The sequence below is a fragment of the Penicillium waksmanii genome (assembly GCF_028829765.1).
Source record: "Penicillium waksmanii strain IBT 27052 chromosome Unknown utg000008l:1.0-5622682.0:1.0-5626561.0, whole genome shotgun sequence".
NCBI lineage: Eukaryota > Fungi > Ascomycota > Eurotiomycetes > Eurotiales > Aspergillaceae > Penicillium > Penicillium waksmanii.
This window is the reverse complement of record NW_026643254.1, coordinates 4,346,519-4,365,862: the sequence shown is the minus strand read 5'-3', so window position 1 is coordinate 4,365,862 and position 19,344 is coordinate 4,346,519. Positions and strand designations below refer to the sequence as shown.

The window sequence follows — 19,344 nt, the reverse complement described above, 5'->3', positions numbered from 1 at the left end:
TTGTAATCCATGCTTCGAAGTTTGCAAGGGACAGGGGTGCCCCTTCGGGGCGGTCTTAGAACCTTGTCAAAGCGTATATGTGAATATCGAGTTTTAATGACGAAATGACTATTGAAAGAAACCCAGAAACTCCATCGTACATTGACTAAATACACAACAAATGAAAATAATCTGGCCTTGATGACTTCTCCGATACCCGGCAAAAAACCAAAGGTAGAAATGGCCTTCCATGCTTCATGAATAGAATGGATTAAGGTACATGAGAGAGAAAAATCCTTAAGATGCTGCTCCTCCACCACGAGCCTGACCCCCACCACCACCTCTCATCCGTTTCCCACCCGCATTGGTATCGGTGGGGGCATCGGACGCTTCGTCACGCGTACGCTTGTTGCCGTGAGGAACAAACTGGCGAGCGCCTGGGTTCATAGCCCCACGGTTTGCGGTAGGACTTTGAGCTTGATTTTGAGCAGTGGCATTTTGGTTTTGATTTCCACCACGACCTGCGCCACCCCGTCCACCGCGGCCTCGAGGAAGACCAGTACCGCGTTGGGCCTGCACTTGAGGCTGGGCTTGTTGCTGTTGTTGCTGCTCGCCTTGCTGTTGCTGCTGGGCATGGTTGAAAGGCGTCGGTTGGATTCCGCCGCGGCCACCACGGCCACCGCCCCGAGCAATCGGAAGGTTGGATTGCAGGGCTCGCATCATACCAGGCGGGGTGTTGTTTGCAGGAGGCTTGGTTGGCAAATTGGAGGACTGCTGACCTTGCTGGTTCTGAACCTGTTGCCCAAAGGGGTTGGGAGCAGCTGTTGGCTCGGATTCGGTACTCGCTTGCTGTTGCTCGCCAGTGCCAGTTGGCTGGGCTGAGGGAAGAGGAGTCGGCGCTTGCTCCGTAGCGGGCGCGGGCGCGGGGGACGCGGCATTTGGAGCGGCGTTTGTAGGAACGGCTTGCGTAGGAGGTTGCTCTTGTTGCACTGCTGATTTAGGAGCAGGAGAAGCAGGCTGAGCGGGAGAGGGGACGGCAGCAGGCTTTGGGGTTTGAGCGGCAGCAGGCGGAGGTCGGGCAACCTTAGCGATCTCCCATACCTCGATGACTGGCTTCTGAGGTGTCTCCTCTGCAGCCTTCTTGACAACATCCAGCTTAACTAGAGCGGTTCGCCTTTGCCCGTCAAGCATACTGATGCGTGCGAGAGATTTCTTATCCGAAAGCTCCACAGCTGATTTGACTTTCTCGCCCACCTCATCTTCATGCGCCTTTCTGAGAGATTCACGTTCTTCGTTGTACTTCAATTCGGCGGCAGCCAGTGCAGTGTCGTTGGAACCAGCTTCTGCCTGAGCCTGCTGCTTTGCCCTATCCACGTGGTTGCGAATGTTGTTTCGCATAATTACACGCAAGGTCTCGTTCTTAGAAAGCAACTCGCGCGCTTGAGCATCGGTTAGGTCGGGAAGCTCAGACGTCTTAGCTGGCGTGGAAGGCGGCTGCTCGGCATTTGCGCCGGGAGTCGCAGGGGTGGCCGGGGTAGATTGTTCTCCAGCGGGCACATTCTCAGTTTCCTTACGCTGAGCTGCCCTGATCTCAACCAATTTGGCGTTATACATCTCCTTCAGCTTATCGGAACGTTCCTTCAGCTTCGCCTCCAGCTCAGTATCCTTCGCAGCCAGCTGGTCATTCTTCTCAATGAGAGCAGCCTCTAGGCGCTGGATCTTAGCTTCCAGCACCTTAATCTTCTGCTCATCACCGACTGGGACAACTTGAGTAGCAGCAGTCGGGAACTGCGAAGCGGGAGTGGGGTTGATAGGCTCGGTTTCCATCGGCATAGGAGCGGGAGCAGATACTTGCGTGGCTGCAGCGCCGTCAACAGGGGCGGGTGTCTCTACTAGCTTAACCTTCAGTGTCGCTAGCTCAGCCTTAGTAGTGTTCAGCTCATCCTGCAACACCTCCTTCTCCTGCAGGGCGGAGTTGAGTTCAGTCTGCTTGCCATTGATGCGCCCAGACAGCTCCTTAGATCGGGCCTTGAATTGTTCGGTGAGCTTGGTTCGAAGTTCTGCCACACGAGCCTCGGCAGTGTTCTTGTGTTGATCAACTTCTGCTGCGAGACTATCCCGGATTGATGCAGCCTCATTACGAGCGGCAACAGCCTCATCACGCTCCTTCTCCAGGGTGGAGAGCTTTTCTTGCAACGCCTCCATTTCCTGCGGATCAACTCGATCGTACTTCTGGAGGATGTTTTGAATCCGCTTTTGGTAGTGATCACGATCGGCCTGGAGTAGTTTCATTTCTCCATCCTTAGACTCGACAATATTCTCCAATTCATGGATTTTGGTCTCGAGGGGTTCGACCTGTTGAACAAGCTCATCAACACGAGCGGACTTTTCGGCAAGGGCGGCTTCAGTTTGCTTGACTTGGTTGCGTAGAGTGACGCTGCTCTCACGGAAGAGGTTCAGCTCATTAAGGGTCTCCATGAGCTTGTTGTGATTGAGGGTGTTTTGGTCGCTATCTGCGGCAGCTCGACGCTGCTGTTCCAGCTTGAGACGTGTCTCATCGAGTTGGGTTTGCGTGTAGTCGAATTGGCGTTGTAGTCTCTCCTTCTCAGAATTAGAGCATTGGAGCTGAAGCTCAAGGATTTCCTTCTCCTTGCGCAGCCAGCTGATAAGTTGTTGTTGACGTTCCAGGTTTGGCGCCAATTCTCCTTCCTGCTCTTCGGCTTCAGCGAAATTGGCCTTATCGCGCTGGAGGGAGGATATCTGAGCAGTGATGCCTTGAACTTGCTCGTGCAACAAGGAGTTCTGGTGAAGAACCTCCTCGCGGCGCTTCTGCAACTCCAAGAGCTCGGTGTCGTATCTTGTCTTCTGCTCAATCCAGCTTTCTTCCTTTCGGCCCAAATCCTTCTTGAGAGTTTCGGCCTGAGTGCGAATTTCAGCCATCTCAAGCTTAACTTGGTTCGCCTCGGCGCGGACAGTCTGTAGATTCCTGGCAGCGTCGGCATGTTTGACCAGTTCATTCTCGTAGTTCTGTTGAGCAGTTTGGGCGATCTCTGCTTGTGCCTTGATGTCCTCCTGGTGGTACTTGGCGGCTTCCAAATGGCGCTCGTTGTCGTCCTTTAGTCGCGTGATCTCAGATTCCAGATCAGACTTCTGTTCCTCAAGATGACGTGTCGCTTCGCCTTGAGTTTCACGAAGCTTGGTCAATTCGGTAGCGTTGGTGGACATCTCGGTAGAAATTTCTTCAATTCGGGTCTCAAGCTCCTGGATTTTCTTGCTCCGCTCTTCGAGAAGAGCGTCGGTTTCTTCGCGGTACAGAGCGTGGGTGTCGGCCTCAGATTCCATGCGTTCTTCAGTCGACTGGCTAATTGCCTGGTATTCTTCCACGCGTTCCTTAGCATGGGCCAATTCGTTCTTTGCCAAGTCAAGATCGCGCTTGAGTTCAGAAACCTCTATGGAGAGTTCCTGCTCACGGGTCAAGCCGCTTCCATCAGTGGTGTCTTGCTCAGCAACAGGGGTCTCCGTAGGGGCGGATGGTGCGCTTGGCCGGGACTGCAAGACCTGGAGGCGCTCCTCGGCACTCTTGAGCTCGACAGTGAGCTCGTCCACACGGGACTGGAGGTGATCCTTGGTTGTCTTGACAGCTACTAACTCCTCACGAACAGAGCTGAGACTAGTCATTAGGTCGTCGATGCGCTTCTGATTCTGTTCTTGTTCGTAGTCTCGGCGCAAAGCGGCTCGTCTGGAGTTCTCCGTCTCATCATTAAGCTTCCGTTTTGTGGTTTGTAGCTCAGATTCGAGGGTTTCAACACTTGACTCGAGTCGGCGACGGTTTTCTGAGTCGGTGTGTTCGCGTTCATTCAGCATGCTTTGCATATTGCCGTTCAGCGTATCGAGACGGCTGCGCTCATTACGCAAGTTCTCGAGATCCTCATAAAGTCTCTTCTCGACAGTCTTCAAGAGGTCTCTCTCGGCCTTAAGGTTTGCATTCTCTCGTTGGTGACTTTCAAGAAGACCCTTAGCTTCGACGAGGTCCTCGGCAGCTTGTTGAGTTCGAAGGTCTTGTCGGTTTGCGTTTTCAAGAATAGAAGAGTAGCGCTTCTGCAGCTCGCTATTCTCACTCTTCAGCATATTGAAGTTACTCTGAAGAAGCTCGCCTCGAGAGTTGGCGGCTGCCAATTGGCTGCTAGACCGACTGATCTCACTGAGAAGCTCACTGTTCTTGCGAGAGAGCTCGTTGACCTGTTGACGAAGTGCTGAGTGATCCGTAGAAGTCTCCTCCCGATAGCTGTCGAAATGGGCTTGCAACTTTCGAAGGAGATCCGCGTAGTCGGGAGAGTTACTGATCTGACTGTCGCCAGCACCCATAGGTGCGGCCCCAAGGGGGACGGATTGCGAGAAAATAGAAGTGTCCCCAACAGTCTGGCGTCTGTGAGTGAGCATACTGCGGAAGGTATCCCGCTCCTTGACATAGCTCTTAGATTGAGCTACAAGGTTCGCAATCTCGTCGCGGTAAGTCTGCACACGAGTTCGCAATTCCTTCAGCTCCTCAGCCTCTTGCTGACGTACGGCATCCTTCGCACGAGCCTCCTCGCCTTCCATCTTGTCGCCCAGTTCTCGAAGCATACGTCGAAGGGTGAGGTTTTGTTCTTGAAGGTCGTGGAGGTTCTTGAAAGTGGTCAGGTTCTGGCTGATGAAACGGCCAGTTGGGTTCAGCTCTGCAGAAGACTCTTCAATCTCTTCCCGAGCGATTTTCTCCAGTTCCTCGCGGTCATAATCTTCGCCCTGCTTGGAAATAGCAACCTCCAGAACGAGGACCTTTACTTCGGCACTGAGATCCCGAAGTTGTTGACGAAGAATATCACCCTCGCGAGCGAGTCCTTCGATCTGGCCTTGCCATTTCCTTGCCTCTTTAGTGGCATCATCGCGCTCCTTTCCAGATGTCTCCAGGAGGGTTGACATTTCGATAACGGCATTTTCAAGGCGGCCGTGATCGGCACGGAGCTCGTCAATTTCAGGCTTGCTAGATTCCAGTTCCTGAACTATCTCGTCAAGTGTGACTCGGAGTTCTTGACTAGTTCTCTGCTCGGAAGTGAGGAGAGTTCTCATCTTGTCATATTCAGTATACATTTGTGTAAGGGTGAGACCGCCCTTGGTACGAGAGGCTCGTGGGGTGAAACTGCCACCAGGGGTACCAGGTCGCATTGGCGTACTGGGTGCAAACCCATTGAGAGAGTGAGCAGGGCTCATCGATCGGTTTCGGCCTTCGGATTCCAGCTGTGAAATACTGGCTTCAAGTTCAGCAACACGGCGCTCTGCAGCCTGCCTGTCGGTGTGCTCGGTCTCATTCTCGACACGGAGACGGGAGATTTCTTCCGCGGCATGGTCCTTGGCTTTCTGCAGTTCAAGCCTGCACTCTTCCACGCGCTCCTTGGCAGTCTTCGCGGCAGTTCCTTGAACTTCAGCCAGGCGTTGGGTGGCTGTCAACTCGACTCGGAAGGCCTCAGCGGCTTGGATCGTCTCCTCCTTAAGTTGACTGATCTTGGCCAATGAGTCCTCGTAGCGCTGCTCAGTTTCATCGAGACGGGTCTTGAGAGAATTTTCACTGCGGCGAAGGGAATCGATTGTTGAACTCGCCTCCTCATTTTCGCGCTGAAGTTCGGAGATGCGGGCACTCTTTTCCTTACGGAATTTCATATGCTCTGCTCCCTTTGTCTTCAGCTCTGTCTCATACCATTCATTATTCTTTTTGGTGAGGTCCAGCTCTTGCTGAAGACTCTGCTCTCTGAAACGCGCGCTCGCGGAAGTGGAGTCGACCTTCTGTTGGTTTTGCTCGGCGGTTGAAAGCTCACGGCGCAGGTCGATGGTCTTCTTGTGTAAAGTTGAGAGCTCTTCGGCGAGCTTGTCATGGGCGGCAGACTTAGACTCGAGTAATGCTAGGCTCTCCCGCTTTTCAGCTTCCAGCGTTGAGATGCGCGACTTCAATGAGGCGGTCTCTGATTCATTTGATGTTGAGGACGATTTGAGGGTGGAAATTTCGGACTCGAGAGCGGACCTGATGTTTTCTATTTAAGATAGGTCAATATCAGAGCAATCACGAGCGACGGGAGAATAAAAACAAACCGGATTCGTGTAGGCTTTTTCGCAATGCCTCTAATTCGGCATGGCCCTTCTCGACGGCCTCTTTCAAGACTTTGATCTTCGAGTCTCTGTTGCGAGAGAGATTCTCAAGTTCCACTTCCAGACGAATCTTATTAGCGTCGAGTTCATCGTGCTCGTTTGCTTTCTTTGTGATTGATTGAAGAAGCTGGTTCACAAGATCGACGGTGGGTGCTTGTGTCAGGGAAGCGAGTGTTGTTTCAGGAATTGAATAATGCGACGATAAGTAGGGAAGTTCGACAACGGTGTCGGCCATGGTGATTGATCGCTCGCAAAAAGCGAGAGGATGTGGCTTTGAAGCTCGAGAAGGTCGTACGGTTAAGGCGCAAGCTCGAACTCAGTTGTGACGCGCAGTGTGCACTGCTCTAGGACTCGTACACACAGCGCTATCGGAAGGCTCTAGGACATGGCGATCCAAATAAAAGAGCGGTCCGTCACAATCACGGAGAAAAATCACAATGGGGGAGGGAGGGGAAGAGGAATAGATGAGGTGACGACAAGGGCGAGCTTTGGAGATGCGCGCTTTCTCGGGTTGCGTTGGATCGGGTCACGTGCACGGGACCGGTCATAACTGCAGCCTGCGTTCATTCACCTCGATCACTTCTTTGACTTGACTCCCTGACTTGCGACTTGGAGCCCTGTTCCCTTTCACTCGTCGCCGCATTCTAATTAGGGATCCACCGAGCTGCTTCCTAATAATTTTGAGCAGCCGCGCATCCCTATGATCATCCTCTAGTTCTCAGAGCTCGTCCCGGCTCAACCGCAAGCATCTCGCTCCAGACCGGCTTTCCTTTCGCCTCGAGTCCGAACCGAACGTCCCATAGCCCGGGTATTCACAGCATTTCGTCGCAGCCATGTCGTACCTTCAGAATCAGCTCAAGAGCTTCAACGCTAGTGTGATGGAGTCAGCGAACCGCTTGCCTCAGCAGAGGCGAGTGGCCGTTAACGCTCCTCCATCTGCTAGCAGCTCACAGGCTCCCTCATCGGCACCGACCCCTTCGTCGACCAGCGATCCGAAAAAGAAGCGCCATGACGCGGACATCGTCTACTCCCAGCCAGCCAACACAGGTACCGGCAAGGATATCATGACGCAGGTTCTTTTTGCGATCGAGCATATGAAGAACAAGGGCGTGCCGTTAAAGTTTGGCGATATCATCTCATACCTATCCCTGCAGCACCGGGCGCATGATCAGGGATATGTCCAAGCACTACGCAGTATCTTGCAGATGCATGAGAAGGTCGACTACGATCCAGCCGGTGCCAGCGGCGAAGGCACCTTTAGTTTCCGCCCACCTCATAATGTTCGCAACCCTGAACAGCTGCTCCGCAAGCTTCAGTCCCAAACCACCGCAGCTGGTATGAGTGTTCGCGAACTTCGCGAGGGTTGGCCAAACGTCGAGGATGCTATCAACCAACTGGAGAAGGAAGGCAAACTCCTAGTCACTCGGAACAAAAAGGATGACCACGCCAAGATGATCTGGGCTAACGACCCTTCCCTCATTGAACATTTCGATGATGAGTTCAAACAAATCTGGGACAAGATCAAGATCCCGGATGCTCAAGCCGTGAAAGAAGCGCTGGAGAAGGCTGGCATCACTCCCACCAACAAGAACAAGGTGATGAAGCCACGGCCCAAGATGGAACCAAAGAAGGTCAAAAAGGCCCGCCGCAGCGGCAAGACCACCAATACTCATATGATGGGTATCCTGCGGGACTACTCGCACCTCAAGCGGTGATAGAACATACTGCCAACCTTGACTTCGCATTGCATCGGCGTTTTGTTATTTCTTCCAGAATGTTAGACTACCTGTCAGGTGGCAGTTCACGCCTGGATCATATTTCCGTTAAACCGTTTTCTCAATTGTCTATTACGAAAACAAAATGCTTGATACCCAGATAAACCAATACCAAAAATTCAAACAATCCTATAACCACTCTAGTACCTACTAGTAGACTAGGTTACTGAATAGCAATCTAAACTAATGGATGCTAGTAGAATACTCCCGATTCCTCTTATCTACTAGTAACTAGAGATCCGTAGTACATGTCTAAACATTTGGGTCCATTCATCTACAAAGGTATCTTCAAGTAAGAAGGGCAGCGTGATGTACAACACAAAAGAATGCAAAATGAAAGCAAGAGAACACAAAAACCTCTTAATGACGACCATTCGAGACAGACTTCGCAGAACCCTCCGTCCTCTCCAAATACTCCACCATATCTTCAATAGTGCAGACCTTAATTCCCCACCGCTTTCCAAAGCGCAAGCATCCATCCCGACGCATCATGCCGTTATTCCCTCCAATCTCCGCCACACCCTCAATAACCTCGCCATCATCCACCAGCTCCGCAATCACACCCGCGGGCGCCTTACCAGCCAATCGGCAGAAGTCAACAGCGGCCTCGGTATGGCCCTTGCGCTCACGCACGCCGCCAGGGCGCGCCTGCAACGGGATGATGTGGCCGGGGCGTCGGAAGGAGTCGATCTGGGCATCTGCGGAGGCCAGGGTACGGCATGTGAGGGCGCGGTCTTGTGCGGAGATTCCAGTTGTCACGGAGTCGTCGCTAGAGTCAATTGTGATGGTGTAGGCGGTACCCTTGGGGTCGGCGTTCTCGGTGACCATCTGGGGGAGGGCGAGGCGCTTGGCTAGATCCGGGGTGATGGGAGCGCATATTAATCCACTGTAAATGCGATCAGTTTTGTTTTGTTCCCTCAAAAAATGTCCCCTTCCAAGGGGCGCTGGCATCGTGCTCGTGGCGATATCGGGTCTCCACCTGATGGTGTTGGGGTGGCGTGCTCACCTTGTGTAGCGAACAAGGAAGGCCATCTGGGCCGCCGTGATGGAATCAGCCGCAATTATAAGGTCGCCTTCATTCTCGCGATCTTGATCATCGAGGACAATGATGAATTCGCCATTCTCTATGGTGAGTCACAGTTAGTTTCGAGCATCGATTTGTAACTTCCGAAAGCGGGTGTTTGTAGGCTGGAAGAGCAGGTAAGAGCGCTGAATGAGGCTCAACTCACTGAATGCAACGATTGTATCTTCAATCGAGTCGAATTGAAGTGTAGGGTCTGTGGTGGAAGGCATGCTGGGCAGGATATGAGTTATCGACACGGTTCCAATGGCGGTTCTTTTTGCCCCTCAATGCGCAATTCGAATTTGAGCTTTCGTGGGTAGTATAGGGAGAAGGGTTGGAGGCCAAGGGTCTGAAGTCTGTGGGAATGCTAGTGTGTATGAATTCAAGTTCAAAATTTGGATTAATCAGAACTGTGGCCAGCCGGGAGGGTCCGTAATGGCTGACAGTTCATTAGAAATCCTCGTGATGCTCGGCGCGGGGGAACCGGGCGGTGAGCGCGCCAATTCCGATGCCTCGGATGCTCGGCGATCGGCGTGACAGCGAGGCCAGCGCATACAAAAATTGTGCCCTGACTACTGTAACTGTAGTACTAGTATAAATTTCCCAGGTAAAGAATTAAGATTTTTTGAGTTGATGGCGCCAATTGATTTACCTAGACTTGATAATGCTCAAATGAATAAAGTCCAAAAGTCTAGTCGCTGAGATCGCAGTATAAAAACCCCGGAAGAGGAACTAGGGAAACACCAGAAGAGATGTAGGGAAAGATAGACAAGGCTGCTTAGCCTAGAAGCAGCCATTAACCCATACTATCAGTCCCCATCCACCGAACCTCATCAGCCTGCCTCTCCAATGCACGACGCATCGTCTCCTCATACCGCCGCTCCTTCTCCCACTCATCGCGGTGCTTGTGCCGCATCTCCTCGCGTTTCTCCTCGTCAACCTCAGCATGCATAAACAAATCATCCTCCTCATCTCCCATCTCGACATCCGAGTTCTCAGGAACGGAAAACTTGAGTCGGCCAATGCGTTCTCCGGTCCATACGAGGAGTTCATCTCCTGTCAGATTGCCCCCGGTGGGGAGAATCTTTCTCGCCACCTCGCTGCTGTTATTTTGCGGTTGAGAGCTTGGCCAGAGGCCGCGCGGCTGCGGCTGATCGTCATCTGGTCTGAATATAAATGCACTGTCACGTTTTGAGAATGGAATCTGCGGGTGAGAAGTATTGACGTTCCAGCGGCGGACTTCGGCGCGACCATTTCGCTCAACCCATTTGATATTGCCCTCAGAATCGGAGTACACGAGACGGTTGCCGTGAGATACCACGGAGAGCAACTTAGAGCTCGCCGCACTTTGCCGATTCCTATATTCCGGAGTCAACTGCGATGTCCGGTTGGAGGGGTTGCCTTCGCGGTTTTCAGAGGATGATTTGAGATTATATAGCTCCAGTGACCCTCGGCCATTGTATTCGCCACATGCGACGATATTATGGGAATCAAGATATGTCGAGTCGGAGTGTACTGGGAATCGAGGTTCGGGGGCAGAGGCAAGACCACAAAGACGACCGCCAGAATGAACTGTGCTTTGCAAACGAGGGAAGAAGCGGCGATCATAACAGAGAATGCTAGGAAAGCGACCCGCGAGGAGTATGGTGTTGAAATGCGGTGCTGGCGGGTGAAGAATGGACAAAGGTCCTGGTTGAAAGAGTGGTGCATAATGCTCATCTCCGGGCCCAGGACTGCGAATCCGACGCGGAGGGAGACCATTGGGTTGGAGTTGTAATTGTGGTGAGTCGGAATGGGGGAATATATCCAGCTCTGGAATCAATGGCGTAGAGTTCTTTTCGCACCGCAAGCTAATCGCTTCCTCTTCCTCCATGGCAGACAGTCTCGAGTCATGAATCTGCAGGCTGAGCGTTGTAGCTAGCGTCAGTGGTACTGAATAATCTGTTTCTTGAGATAGTGCAAAGATCGACCAGGGGTAACGCTGTTGTGATATCACTTTGAGTGTCTCGAGATCAACCTCATTGAGAACATTCCCAATAGCAAGGTACGCTCGTCGGCGGAATGAGTCGACAGTGACGCCCTCGCCAAGGTTGATAAAGTCCAGCGCTGATTTCGCCGGGGCACGCTCCCGACGGCCAGAAAGATTGGCCATGAGGGCTCCAGGCTCGCTTATACCTAGAATTCCTCCCTTGGTTGATTGCGAATTTGCACTGTGAGAATGGTTCAAGTCCCAGATGCATACACTGCCATCATCGAGGGGCGCCACAATCTTGTTCTGCCTCGCAGAGCTCCAGTCCTTCAACAACCCCATGCCCTTAACTTCGAATGGCTGACGCTTCCTCCCCTCGCCCTTTTGAAACGGTTGCTCTACCCATGATAATGAGATAGGTCCATGGCGGGCAATATATTCCGAATACCAATCGACATGTTCTCCGAGAGCCGAAGAGTCCCACTCCGAGGCCGCCCTAGCCCTGTCACTCAGCGACTGCGCTCCTGGCTCCGCTATTTTATTCTGGTCCTGCTGGGGAGCCGGAGGCTGGATCAGATCACGTAGCGAACCCTGTCCCAATGTACTCAACGACGCAGTCGGATTCGCGAGTAGGCTCTCCGACATCCGGCCCGCCGGACGGGAGGCCTGTAAGGCGGCCCAGGATTGCTCATAGCAGTGCAGTTTCCACAGATTATTGTCACGGGCAATATCGAAAAACTTCTTGGAAACGGATTGCAGCTGCACCTTCTCACATGGAGTGAGAACTAGCCATTTAAGTCAACTTAGCAGCTCGGGCGGATTTTGCAGAGTGGTGCGGGAAGATTCCGCGGGGGGTTGGGGTTGATGGCGGCTTACGATCGATGATTTTGGTGAGGATCTCTACCGGCAGGTTGTCCATGAGGCCTGTGAGATTGCAGCATCGGGGGCAGATAGAAGGAGAGGGAGGTCAGGGTCCAGAGCGCAGCCTGTCATGTTATGACTGGAAAAAAGACGTCCTCCAGCGGGGGATCTGCAGCGGTCGGATCACGTGGCTGAGAATAGCAGAAATTCCAAGTAAAATTAGGGGAAACATTGCCAGCTAGGCGAAAGGGAAGGTAAAATTGGTTTGACAAAGTGACGCTTGAATTTCATGTTGTTTCATCCATGCACATGGTGCGAGGGAGGCTTGAAACGATGTGGTTCCACAGGACAACAGTGCCCCGGTTTGTTGATGGACAAAATTGATTCAATGTTTGATTGGTAGATCATAGAGAGGCATATATACAATGTAAATTATAGGCAGCCTGAACAGTCTTGTCCCAGATACCACTCAACAAGCACCAGCTCACTATAGATTCCTCACCCTGGGTCTTAAGTCATAGATCGAGCGTGAAAAACCGGACCAAAATGCTTAGATATAAGACGAAAAGGAAAAGGCGTGAAAAGAGAGAAGAAAAAAAAGCAGAAAGATTCTCTATTCATCGGGCTTGAACACAGCGTCTTTGCAAAGAATCACAACCTTTTTGAAGAATCGCCGCCATTCCAAGGGATCACCCTTGATCTTGACGAATTCAACTTCGAAAACACCCTCAGAGACACACTCAATAAGGACCTTGCCTTGGAGAGGGCACATTCGGCCATCTTTGGCAATCACTCGAATCATGGCAGATGAATCACCGGCAGTGACTGCAGGAATTGAGGGGACTGGAACACCCAACCGGTGAAGAGCCTCGCAGATCAAGGGAACCAAGAGCTTGAGCTCCCAAGCAGAGTAGAAGCGTGTCATGGAGCGAGATGGAATGATATCTTGGAATTTCTGGGCATTTTGTGTTCGGCTCACGGGAACAGATGGCTGCTGCGAGAACTGAGACATAGAGGGTTCATCCTCTAGATGACTGCTCATCGCCATACCTTGGGACGCAAATTGTTTCCCAGCAGGCTGGGTAGATGAGAACTCGGAGGCCAGGTGTGGAGTATCCCAGTCCATCACCACCCCACCTGCCATCTCTGGCTGTGTGGAAGATAGGCCCAAGGAAACATCAGCATTATCGTCCATATCCATATCCATTGCGTCGAAGCTTCGACTGGCGCCCTTGCGTTTCTGCGATAGAGGGTCTTGACTAAAGTCGATATGTAGTGACTCAAACATGGAAGTGGCGAGATTGATCGGGTCTCGTAGCTTGCCATCCGAGGACAGGTATTTATTTGATCGTGTATACCAAGGGTGTCTCCGTACGTCTTCGAGTGAGAACCGTGTCTTGGGATCTACGGTCAACATGCCGCGCATTAAGGAAAGAGTAGCTGGAGGTAGTTTCTGCCATAGTTCATCGGTAGTTCGTGAGTTTGTTGCGAGGTATTCGTGAAATTCGTAACTCTCATCAGTTGGGCTGTCCCATGGCGTGTTTCCCGCTAATAGGACGAAAAGGACGATCCCGCAAGACCAGATGTCCACCAAGTCTGGGTGGTAACCCGGTCCCTTGTTCTGACCTCGTGTACTGGAGGTAATCACCTCTGGGGCAATATAAGGAGGGCTGCCACAAAAGGTCGATGAGAGTTTCCTGGTTCCCTTGTATTCGAACAGCGCGGCCAGGCCGAAGTCCGCTATTTTCAGATTTCCGTCGGATGTCAAGAGCATGTTTTCGGGTTTGATGTCACGGTGGCCCACGCCCTTGGAATGCATGAAGCTCACAGCGCTGACGAGCTGCGAAAAGTACACGTGGGCAATGTCTTCCCCAACACCTTCATCGGCTTCGATCTTGTCGAAGAGGTCGCCGCCCTCGGCCAGCTCCATTGCGATCCACTGCCAGACATCATCCTCGCCAGTCTGATAGAAGCTAATGATGTTATTATGGCCCGTAACGTGTCGATGTACGGTGACTTCCAATTTTAGCTGGCGCGCACTGATTTTCCCATGACGCGCCGCGTAGTCCTTGTTAATGTATTTGACGGCGAAGACAGGGTTGTCGGAATCCACCGGGCAGGCCTTTTTGATACTAGGAGTCGACTTGAATTAGAATGGCTGCTGGATGTTGGATTGTAGCTGTGCTCACCAAGCATAGGCGCCCTGGCCGATTGTTTTGGATACAATACGGAACGGCACGTCGCTGGGAAGCGGGGCCAATTGCGAGTGCTGCATTGTGGCGGGAAATGCTAGCAGATGGAGAAAATCGGGGATTTGAAAAAAAGCCAAAGGAGTGACAAAGGTCGACTAGACACTATACATTGCGGTGAAACGAGAGTGGGAGGTGATGCGCGGCGAGGCGAGGGGATGCGAAGCGCAAGGGTAGAGTGCCCGTCGGACTCGACGCGGGACTCGACGCGGGCCACTTTATCCTGATCGGGAAGTCTGTTGATGTGGTACTCCATCCCTGTGATCGAAGAGAGAGACTACAAAGCTATAGATCTGGGGAGTTTCAGAGAGGGAGAGATTGTAGAGAGAGGAAAAAATGGCAAGGATCAGGCCATAGTAAATTGAACTACTGGTATATATAGACGTGCATCTACAAGTCATAAGCTACATTTTCTACTAGTATGTTCCACTGTGAGATGTTCAGTACTTTGCAGTGCAAGAGCTTTCAACTGCAACAATTTATCCTAGTACTTTCATCTCTGTGAGGATAAAATCAGTAGAAATATCCAAGTCATTTTTAAATAGGGCATGGGCATGAGCTGTATTCTGCATTTGCTGTGACGGACCATGAGCCATGACCAGAATGACCCCGCAGGTGATCGCACTAGTTTTCCGTCACGATCGCCCGGCCTGTGCGTGTCACTCGTTGCTCTCTCCAGGGTGCCCTTTTTCTGCATGATCTTTCCATGGTGTTTTTAGATCCAAAAAAATTAGAGTCCTCCCATGTCTCATGTCCCATAATAATCAGATGTAGATCAAGATCAAGATCAAGATTAACCGTAGATAACAATTCCCTGTCTAACTCGCTCCTTCCGCATTCGTCGACCTTCCTCGTGGTTGCCGGGGTAAACAAAAAAGACTTGTTTAGCGCCCTTCGTCTTTGTGCCCACGTCTTTTCGTTTCTCTATCCCTCTGTCCTCCGTTCTCTGTTCTCCCAAATCCTCATACTACTTGATATCACCTCTCATCACTTATACCTCTCATCGACTTCATCTCTGCACATCGTCCACCGTTGCTTTTGGTCGTGTGGGTCCCCTGTCGTTCGGATCCGTCGTCATTCCAGACAGCAACCCTCGTGCTACTTCGTCCATTTACTCGCATTCCAGACACCCCTCCGGGTATCTGCGGATTTTGAGATCACTTCTTGATTCTATCTGGCTTCTTTGACTCTTCTTCGCGATGGACTACACCATGGAAGACTCCCAAAACTCGGCGCCCGACGCCCTGGAAGCTACCAAGCTGAACACCTCCGGCCAGCGGACGGAGACGCAGAGCGTCACTAAGCGGTTAGTTGGCTACCGATTCGAGGGAAACAATCATCTCCAGATTCCGACCACTGCTAATGCTTCTTGCCAACGTTTAGTTTGCAAGCTGAACTGATGCAGCTGATGCTTTCGCCCTCACCCGGCATCTCCGCCTTCCCCGACGGTGATGGTAACCTCCTCTCGTGGACTGCCACCATCACTGGCCCGACCGAGACTCCTTACGAGAACTTGAACCTGAAGCTTTCGTTCAGCTTCCCTAGCACCTATCCATACTCCGCCCCCACCGTCCTCTTTAAAACTCCCATCTACCACCCCAATGTCGACTTCTCGGGCCGCATCTGCTTGGATATTCTTAAGGACAAATGGAGCGCGGTATACAATGTGCAGACTGTCCTACTCAGCTTGCAGTCTCTTCTCGGCGAGCCGAACAAGTAAGTGAAGGCATTATATTCGACTCTCACAGCAACACTTGAGCTAACATCTCAACAGTGCGAGCCCATTGAATGCCCAAGCCGCCGAGCTGTGGGACAATGACCAGGAAGAGTTCAAGCGTCAAGTCCTAGCCCGACACCTTGATTTGGATGAAGAGTAGATCGTCGTTTTTCATACCTTTCATTACACATTGGCGTCGGTCGGACCACCGGATATACCCTGCCTCGCTTTTGTCCTTGCGCCGGGAATAGGTGGCACGAATGCATAGTGGCCTGGTACCATAGGCTGGAGTTTGGGTTCTCAAGTTTTTCTTTTTGATTCTCCTAATTTATTCCTCTTCTCTTTCTCGCCATTTCCATCTTCGTTGCACACATTCGAGTATAGGCGCGTATGCTTCCTTTCACAAACCATGCGCAGGTTATCCAATCCACTACAATGGGCATCGGGGGGCCTATTAGCTACTCGAATAGGTGACCTACTCTTGGACCAGAGGTATCATTCAGAAGGTATCATTCAGAAACCTCCCGCATGCTGTTTCATACCTGTATAGGTACTAGTTTACGCGTGAGATGGTGATTCAAATATGCAAGATGTTTTAAGAGAATGCATTTGATACTTTTCTCCACATGCTTCTGCAAGTATACGAAGAAGCCAAGGGAGGACTGAGTCTTCCACTGGAGTAAGCACTATTCAAAATATGGAGATCGATCAAGCCGAAGTAAAGTACTGCTTCTCATCGGTAATAAGCAGCCCAGCGACAGTAGCACTGGTAAAAGTACTGATAGCACCGGTAATCATGGCACTAACAGCGACACGCGATACATCGGCGCTACGCCCAGGCGAGATCTGAGCAAGCACTCCAATTTGGTTACCCAGCGAACCGATATTAGCGAAACCGCAAAGCGCATATGTTGCGATGAGACGGGAACGATCGGATAGATCGGCGTATTCGACCGAGTTCTGAAGTTGGTTGTATGCTACGAACTCGTTCTATTAACGGCGAGGTTAGTGAGATGATCCCTTTGTTCCAAAGAAGAGATTTACAAGGGCAAAGGGAGGAAACGTACGGAAATGAGCTTGAGACCAATCAACTGGCCGACCTTGAGCAAGTCCCCATCGCGAGAAACTCCAAGCAAGAAAGCGATGGGGTAGCAAATGTAGCCAACAATCATGTGGAGACTCAAGGGGGGTTCGTTGATATTCAAGTATTTGCCCCACCAACCAAGAAGGCCGTCAATGAGAGCGATCAGCGAGATGATGCAGAGCAGCGTGGAGGCAATCATAGCGGCAATCTTGAGACCCAGCCAGGCTCCCGTTGCAAAGGCGTGCAGCGCATTGGCCGACTTGTGCTCTTCGTTATCGGGCACAACCACACGACCAGCTGTCAAACTCTCTTCCTCCTCGGGCCAACGAAGCTTCGAGCAGGCTAGCGAGGCCGGAATACTCATAACACATGCCGAGACTAAAGCCTGTGGGTTGACACCCATTGAGATATAGGCAATCAGGACACTTCCGGCAATGGTAGCAAAGCCGGAACACATGACCTGGTGCAGCTCAGCCATTGTGAGATGAGCAACGAACGGCCGAATAAGCATTGCAGATTCACCCTGTCCAATGAAGGGGGATGCCGCAGCGACAACAGCCTCGGCTCCGGAGACACGAAGACTCCAGAAGAAAAAGGTGGCGAACTTCCCGATAAACCATTGCAAGATGCCGCTGTAATAAAGGAGCTGGACAATGGAGACAAAGAAGAGGATGGCTGGGACGACGCCAATCAGGAACCAGTTGCCGGGTGCCAGAGGAGCCGCCCCAGTTTTGGTCTCCAGGTCCGGCTTAACGTATTGTTTCATATCAATGAATTCCTGCTGGGTTAGGAAGACCACACCATCGGTGGCGAACCCAAGCAGTTCACGGGCAAGAGTAGAAATAAAGTTAAAGATATCATAGCCGGCGCCAGAGCGGAGCACAAAAAGTGCAATGATGAACTGGGTTAACATGCCGACAATAACTGTATGCCAGATGATCTTCTTGCGGTTGCGTGATGTAGCCCAGAGTACGAAGAGGAAGACTGCCAGACCGAAGAGACTAACTGCACGGTTTGCGCGAGTGTTGTCTGCACTCTCGGGCGAGGCAAAAGAGCCGATCAACATGACACCAATGCATAGAAGGGCCGCGGCGGGTGTTCTCAACTTCTCAGGGATGAGATTCACAAATGGCGGCGCAGTGTGGTTCCAGATGAAGTATATAGGCTTTGTGACAATGCTGATAGGAATATAGAAGAAAATAATCCGTAGCGTGATAGCCAGATAGAGCAAGAATGGAATCAACCATCCTCGGTCATATCGGTGCAGAATCAGACCGGCGATCCACCATCTAGGCCGAACAGCATGAGTCTCGAAGATTTCATTGCATATGGAGGGGAAGAAGGCTTGATAAGTGCCTTCTTACAAAGTTGATCAACTCACCCGGTGAAAAGTAGCCAAATCACAAGATGCATGCCATGTCGCCAATGCTTTGTCAAGCGGCGATGCCATGGGCGCGCGGCCGGCTCAGCACTATTTCCCGTTTCCTCATCTCCTGTGCTTTGACTCTGGCTTTTACTGGCGTGATCTAGTGGAGTCGGCTCCGGGACAATTCCTTTCTCAAACCCCGCTGTTTCCTGGGAATGAGACGACTTCGTCCTCGTGGCCTTTCTCGGCAAATGTGGTGTGGTGGTGGTGCGTATGGTGATGCTGGTGCTCCGGCTGCAGCGCAGGATCTATGCCAGGCGATGGCTGGGACTCCATGTCCCGAGTAGCGTTGTCTGGCATTTTTTTCGCCGGGTGATTGCGACTGGGGGAAGAAAACGCGGCTCTTCGAGTCAAGTAGTGTTGTTTGGGGAGATAAGTCTCTTAAGGTTTATCTCTATATTTCGCACGTATCACCTGGACATTCCTTGTGTTTCACGAAGTCGATGAGATCGGGGTTGTCACTGGGAACAAGCTTCAAGCTTGAACCTTGGAATCAAATGCGCCTACCCGGGGATATCTGAGTTGAATCAGGTTGGGTCAGGGGCCGAGAGGGGGCGGGCAAGATCCAAGTATTATAGACGGCCTGGTTATCAAAGAGCAGAGGCAGGGTCCATGGTGGCTGGCTTGGTACTAAGCATTCCTCGCATGGCGATTGGGGGGCCTGGCTCGTTTATCAACGGCAAAAGCCAGGATTTCTGTGTGCGGGGAAGAGACCAGGGAGAGAATTAAAAACCGCGAGATAAAGAGCTACGGACCACGATCAAACAGGGTTTAGTAGCCCTCGGCTGGTGGTCCTGGGCCTCACGTCCATTGAGAGTCTATCAGAGCCATGGACCAGTGACGGCCTCCCCGACGGAGCTCCCGTCTCAGTTATGAGGGGCTCGCATGTAACCAAAGACCTGTGGGACCCCATTTTAAGTAAAGTGATAGCGCCGTTGCACCACTATCTCGGAGGACTAACACTTTTCAGGCGATATCTTGCCACCAGGGCGACGGTGGTTGGCTGGTGATCTTCTTTCCAGGAGGGTCGAATCTCCGCACTGG

The 19,344-nt window shown here is 51.8% G+C and overlaps 7 protein-coding genes across 7 annotated transcripts; 2 read left to right on the top strand and 5 right to left on the bottom strand.

The window, feature by feature from the left end:
* Positions 1–276: 276 nt before the first annotated feature.
* On the bottom strand, positions 277–6,391 carry N7481_009992 (putative filament-forming protein (Tpr/p270); the record flags this gene model as incomplete). The annotated part of the gene is made up of 2 exons (XM_057269211.1): positions 277–6,041; positions 6,100–6,391. The coding sequence occupies 2 exons, from the start codon at positions 6,389–6,391 to the stop codon at positions 277–279; spliced, it is 6,057 nt and encodes a 2,018-aa protein (XP_057119888.1).
* A 598-nt stretch (positions 6,392–6,989) lies between these two features.
* On the top strand, positions 6,990–7,871 carry N7481_009991 (transcription factor TFIIE subunit TFA2; the record flags this gene model as incomplete). Its single annotated transcript, XM_057269210.1, has 1 exon — positions 6,990–7,871. The coding sequence occupies one exon, from the start codon at positions 6,990–6,992 to the stop codon at positions 7,869–7,871; it is 882 nt and encodes a 293-aa protein (XP_057119887.1).
* A 420-nt stretch (positions 7,872–8,291) lies between these two features.
* N7481_009990 (3,4-dihydroxy-2-butanone-4-phosphate synthase RIB3) lies at positions 8,292–9,224 on the bottom strand (the record flags this gene model as incomplete). Its single annotated transcript, XM_057269209.1, has 3 exons — positions 8,292–8,817; positions 8,938–9,055; positions 9,161–9,224. 3 exons carry the CDS (start codon positions 9,222–9,224, stop codon positions 8,292–8,294), a joined length of 708 nt encoding a protein of 235 aa, XP_057119886.1.
* Positions 9,225–9,790: 566 nt separating this feature from the next.
* Positions 9,791–11,882, bottom strand: N7481_009989 (uncharacterized protein; the record flags this gene model as incomplete). The annotated part of the gene is made up of 2 exons (XM_057269208.1): positions 9,791–11,748; positions 11,840–11,882. The coding sequence occupies 2 exons, from the start codon at positions 11,880–11,882 to the stop codon at positions 9,791–9,793; spliced, it is 2,001 nt and encodes a 666-aa protein (XP_057119885.1).
* A 555-nt stretch (positions 11,883–12,437) lies between these two features.
* Positions 12,438–14,099, bottom strand: N7481_009988 (uncharacterized protein; the record flags this gene model as incomplete). Its single annotated transcript, XM_057269207.1, has 2 exons — positions 12,438–13,956; positions 14,014–14,099. The coding sequence occupies 2 exons, from the start codon at positions 14,097–14,099 to the stop codon at positions 12,438–12,440; spliced, it is 1,605 nt and encodes a 534-aa protein (XP_057119884.1).
* A 1,173-nt stretch (positions 14,100–15,272) lies between these two features.
* N7481_009987 (putative ubiquitin conjugating enzyme (UbcK)) lies at positions 15,273–15,950 on the top strand (the record flags this gene model as incomplete). Its single annotated transcript, XM_057269206.1, has 3 exons — positions 15,273–15,379; positions 15,457–15,789; positions 15,848–15,950. The coding sequence occupies 3 exons, from the start codon at positions 15,273–15,275 to the stop codon at positions 15,948–15,950; spliced, it is 543 nt and encodes a 180-aa protein (XP_057119883.1).
* Positions 15,951–16,498: 548 nt separating this feature from the next.
* Positions 16,499–18,600, bottom strand: N7481_009986 (NupC/NupG family nucleoside CNT transporter; the record flags this gene model as incomplete). The annotated part of the gene is given in 4 exon segments (XM_057269205.1): positions 16,499–16,780; positions 16,858–18,163; positions 18,256–18,449; positions 18,463–18,600. The coding sequence occupies 4 exon segments, from the start codon at positions 18,598–18,600 to the stop codon at positions 16,499–16,501; spliced, it is 1,920 nt and encodes a 639-aa protein (XP_057119882.1).
* Positions 18,601–19,344: the final 744 nt, after the last annotated feature.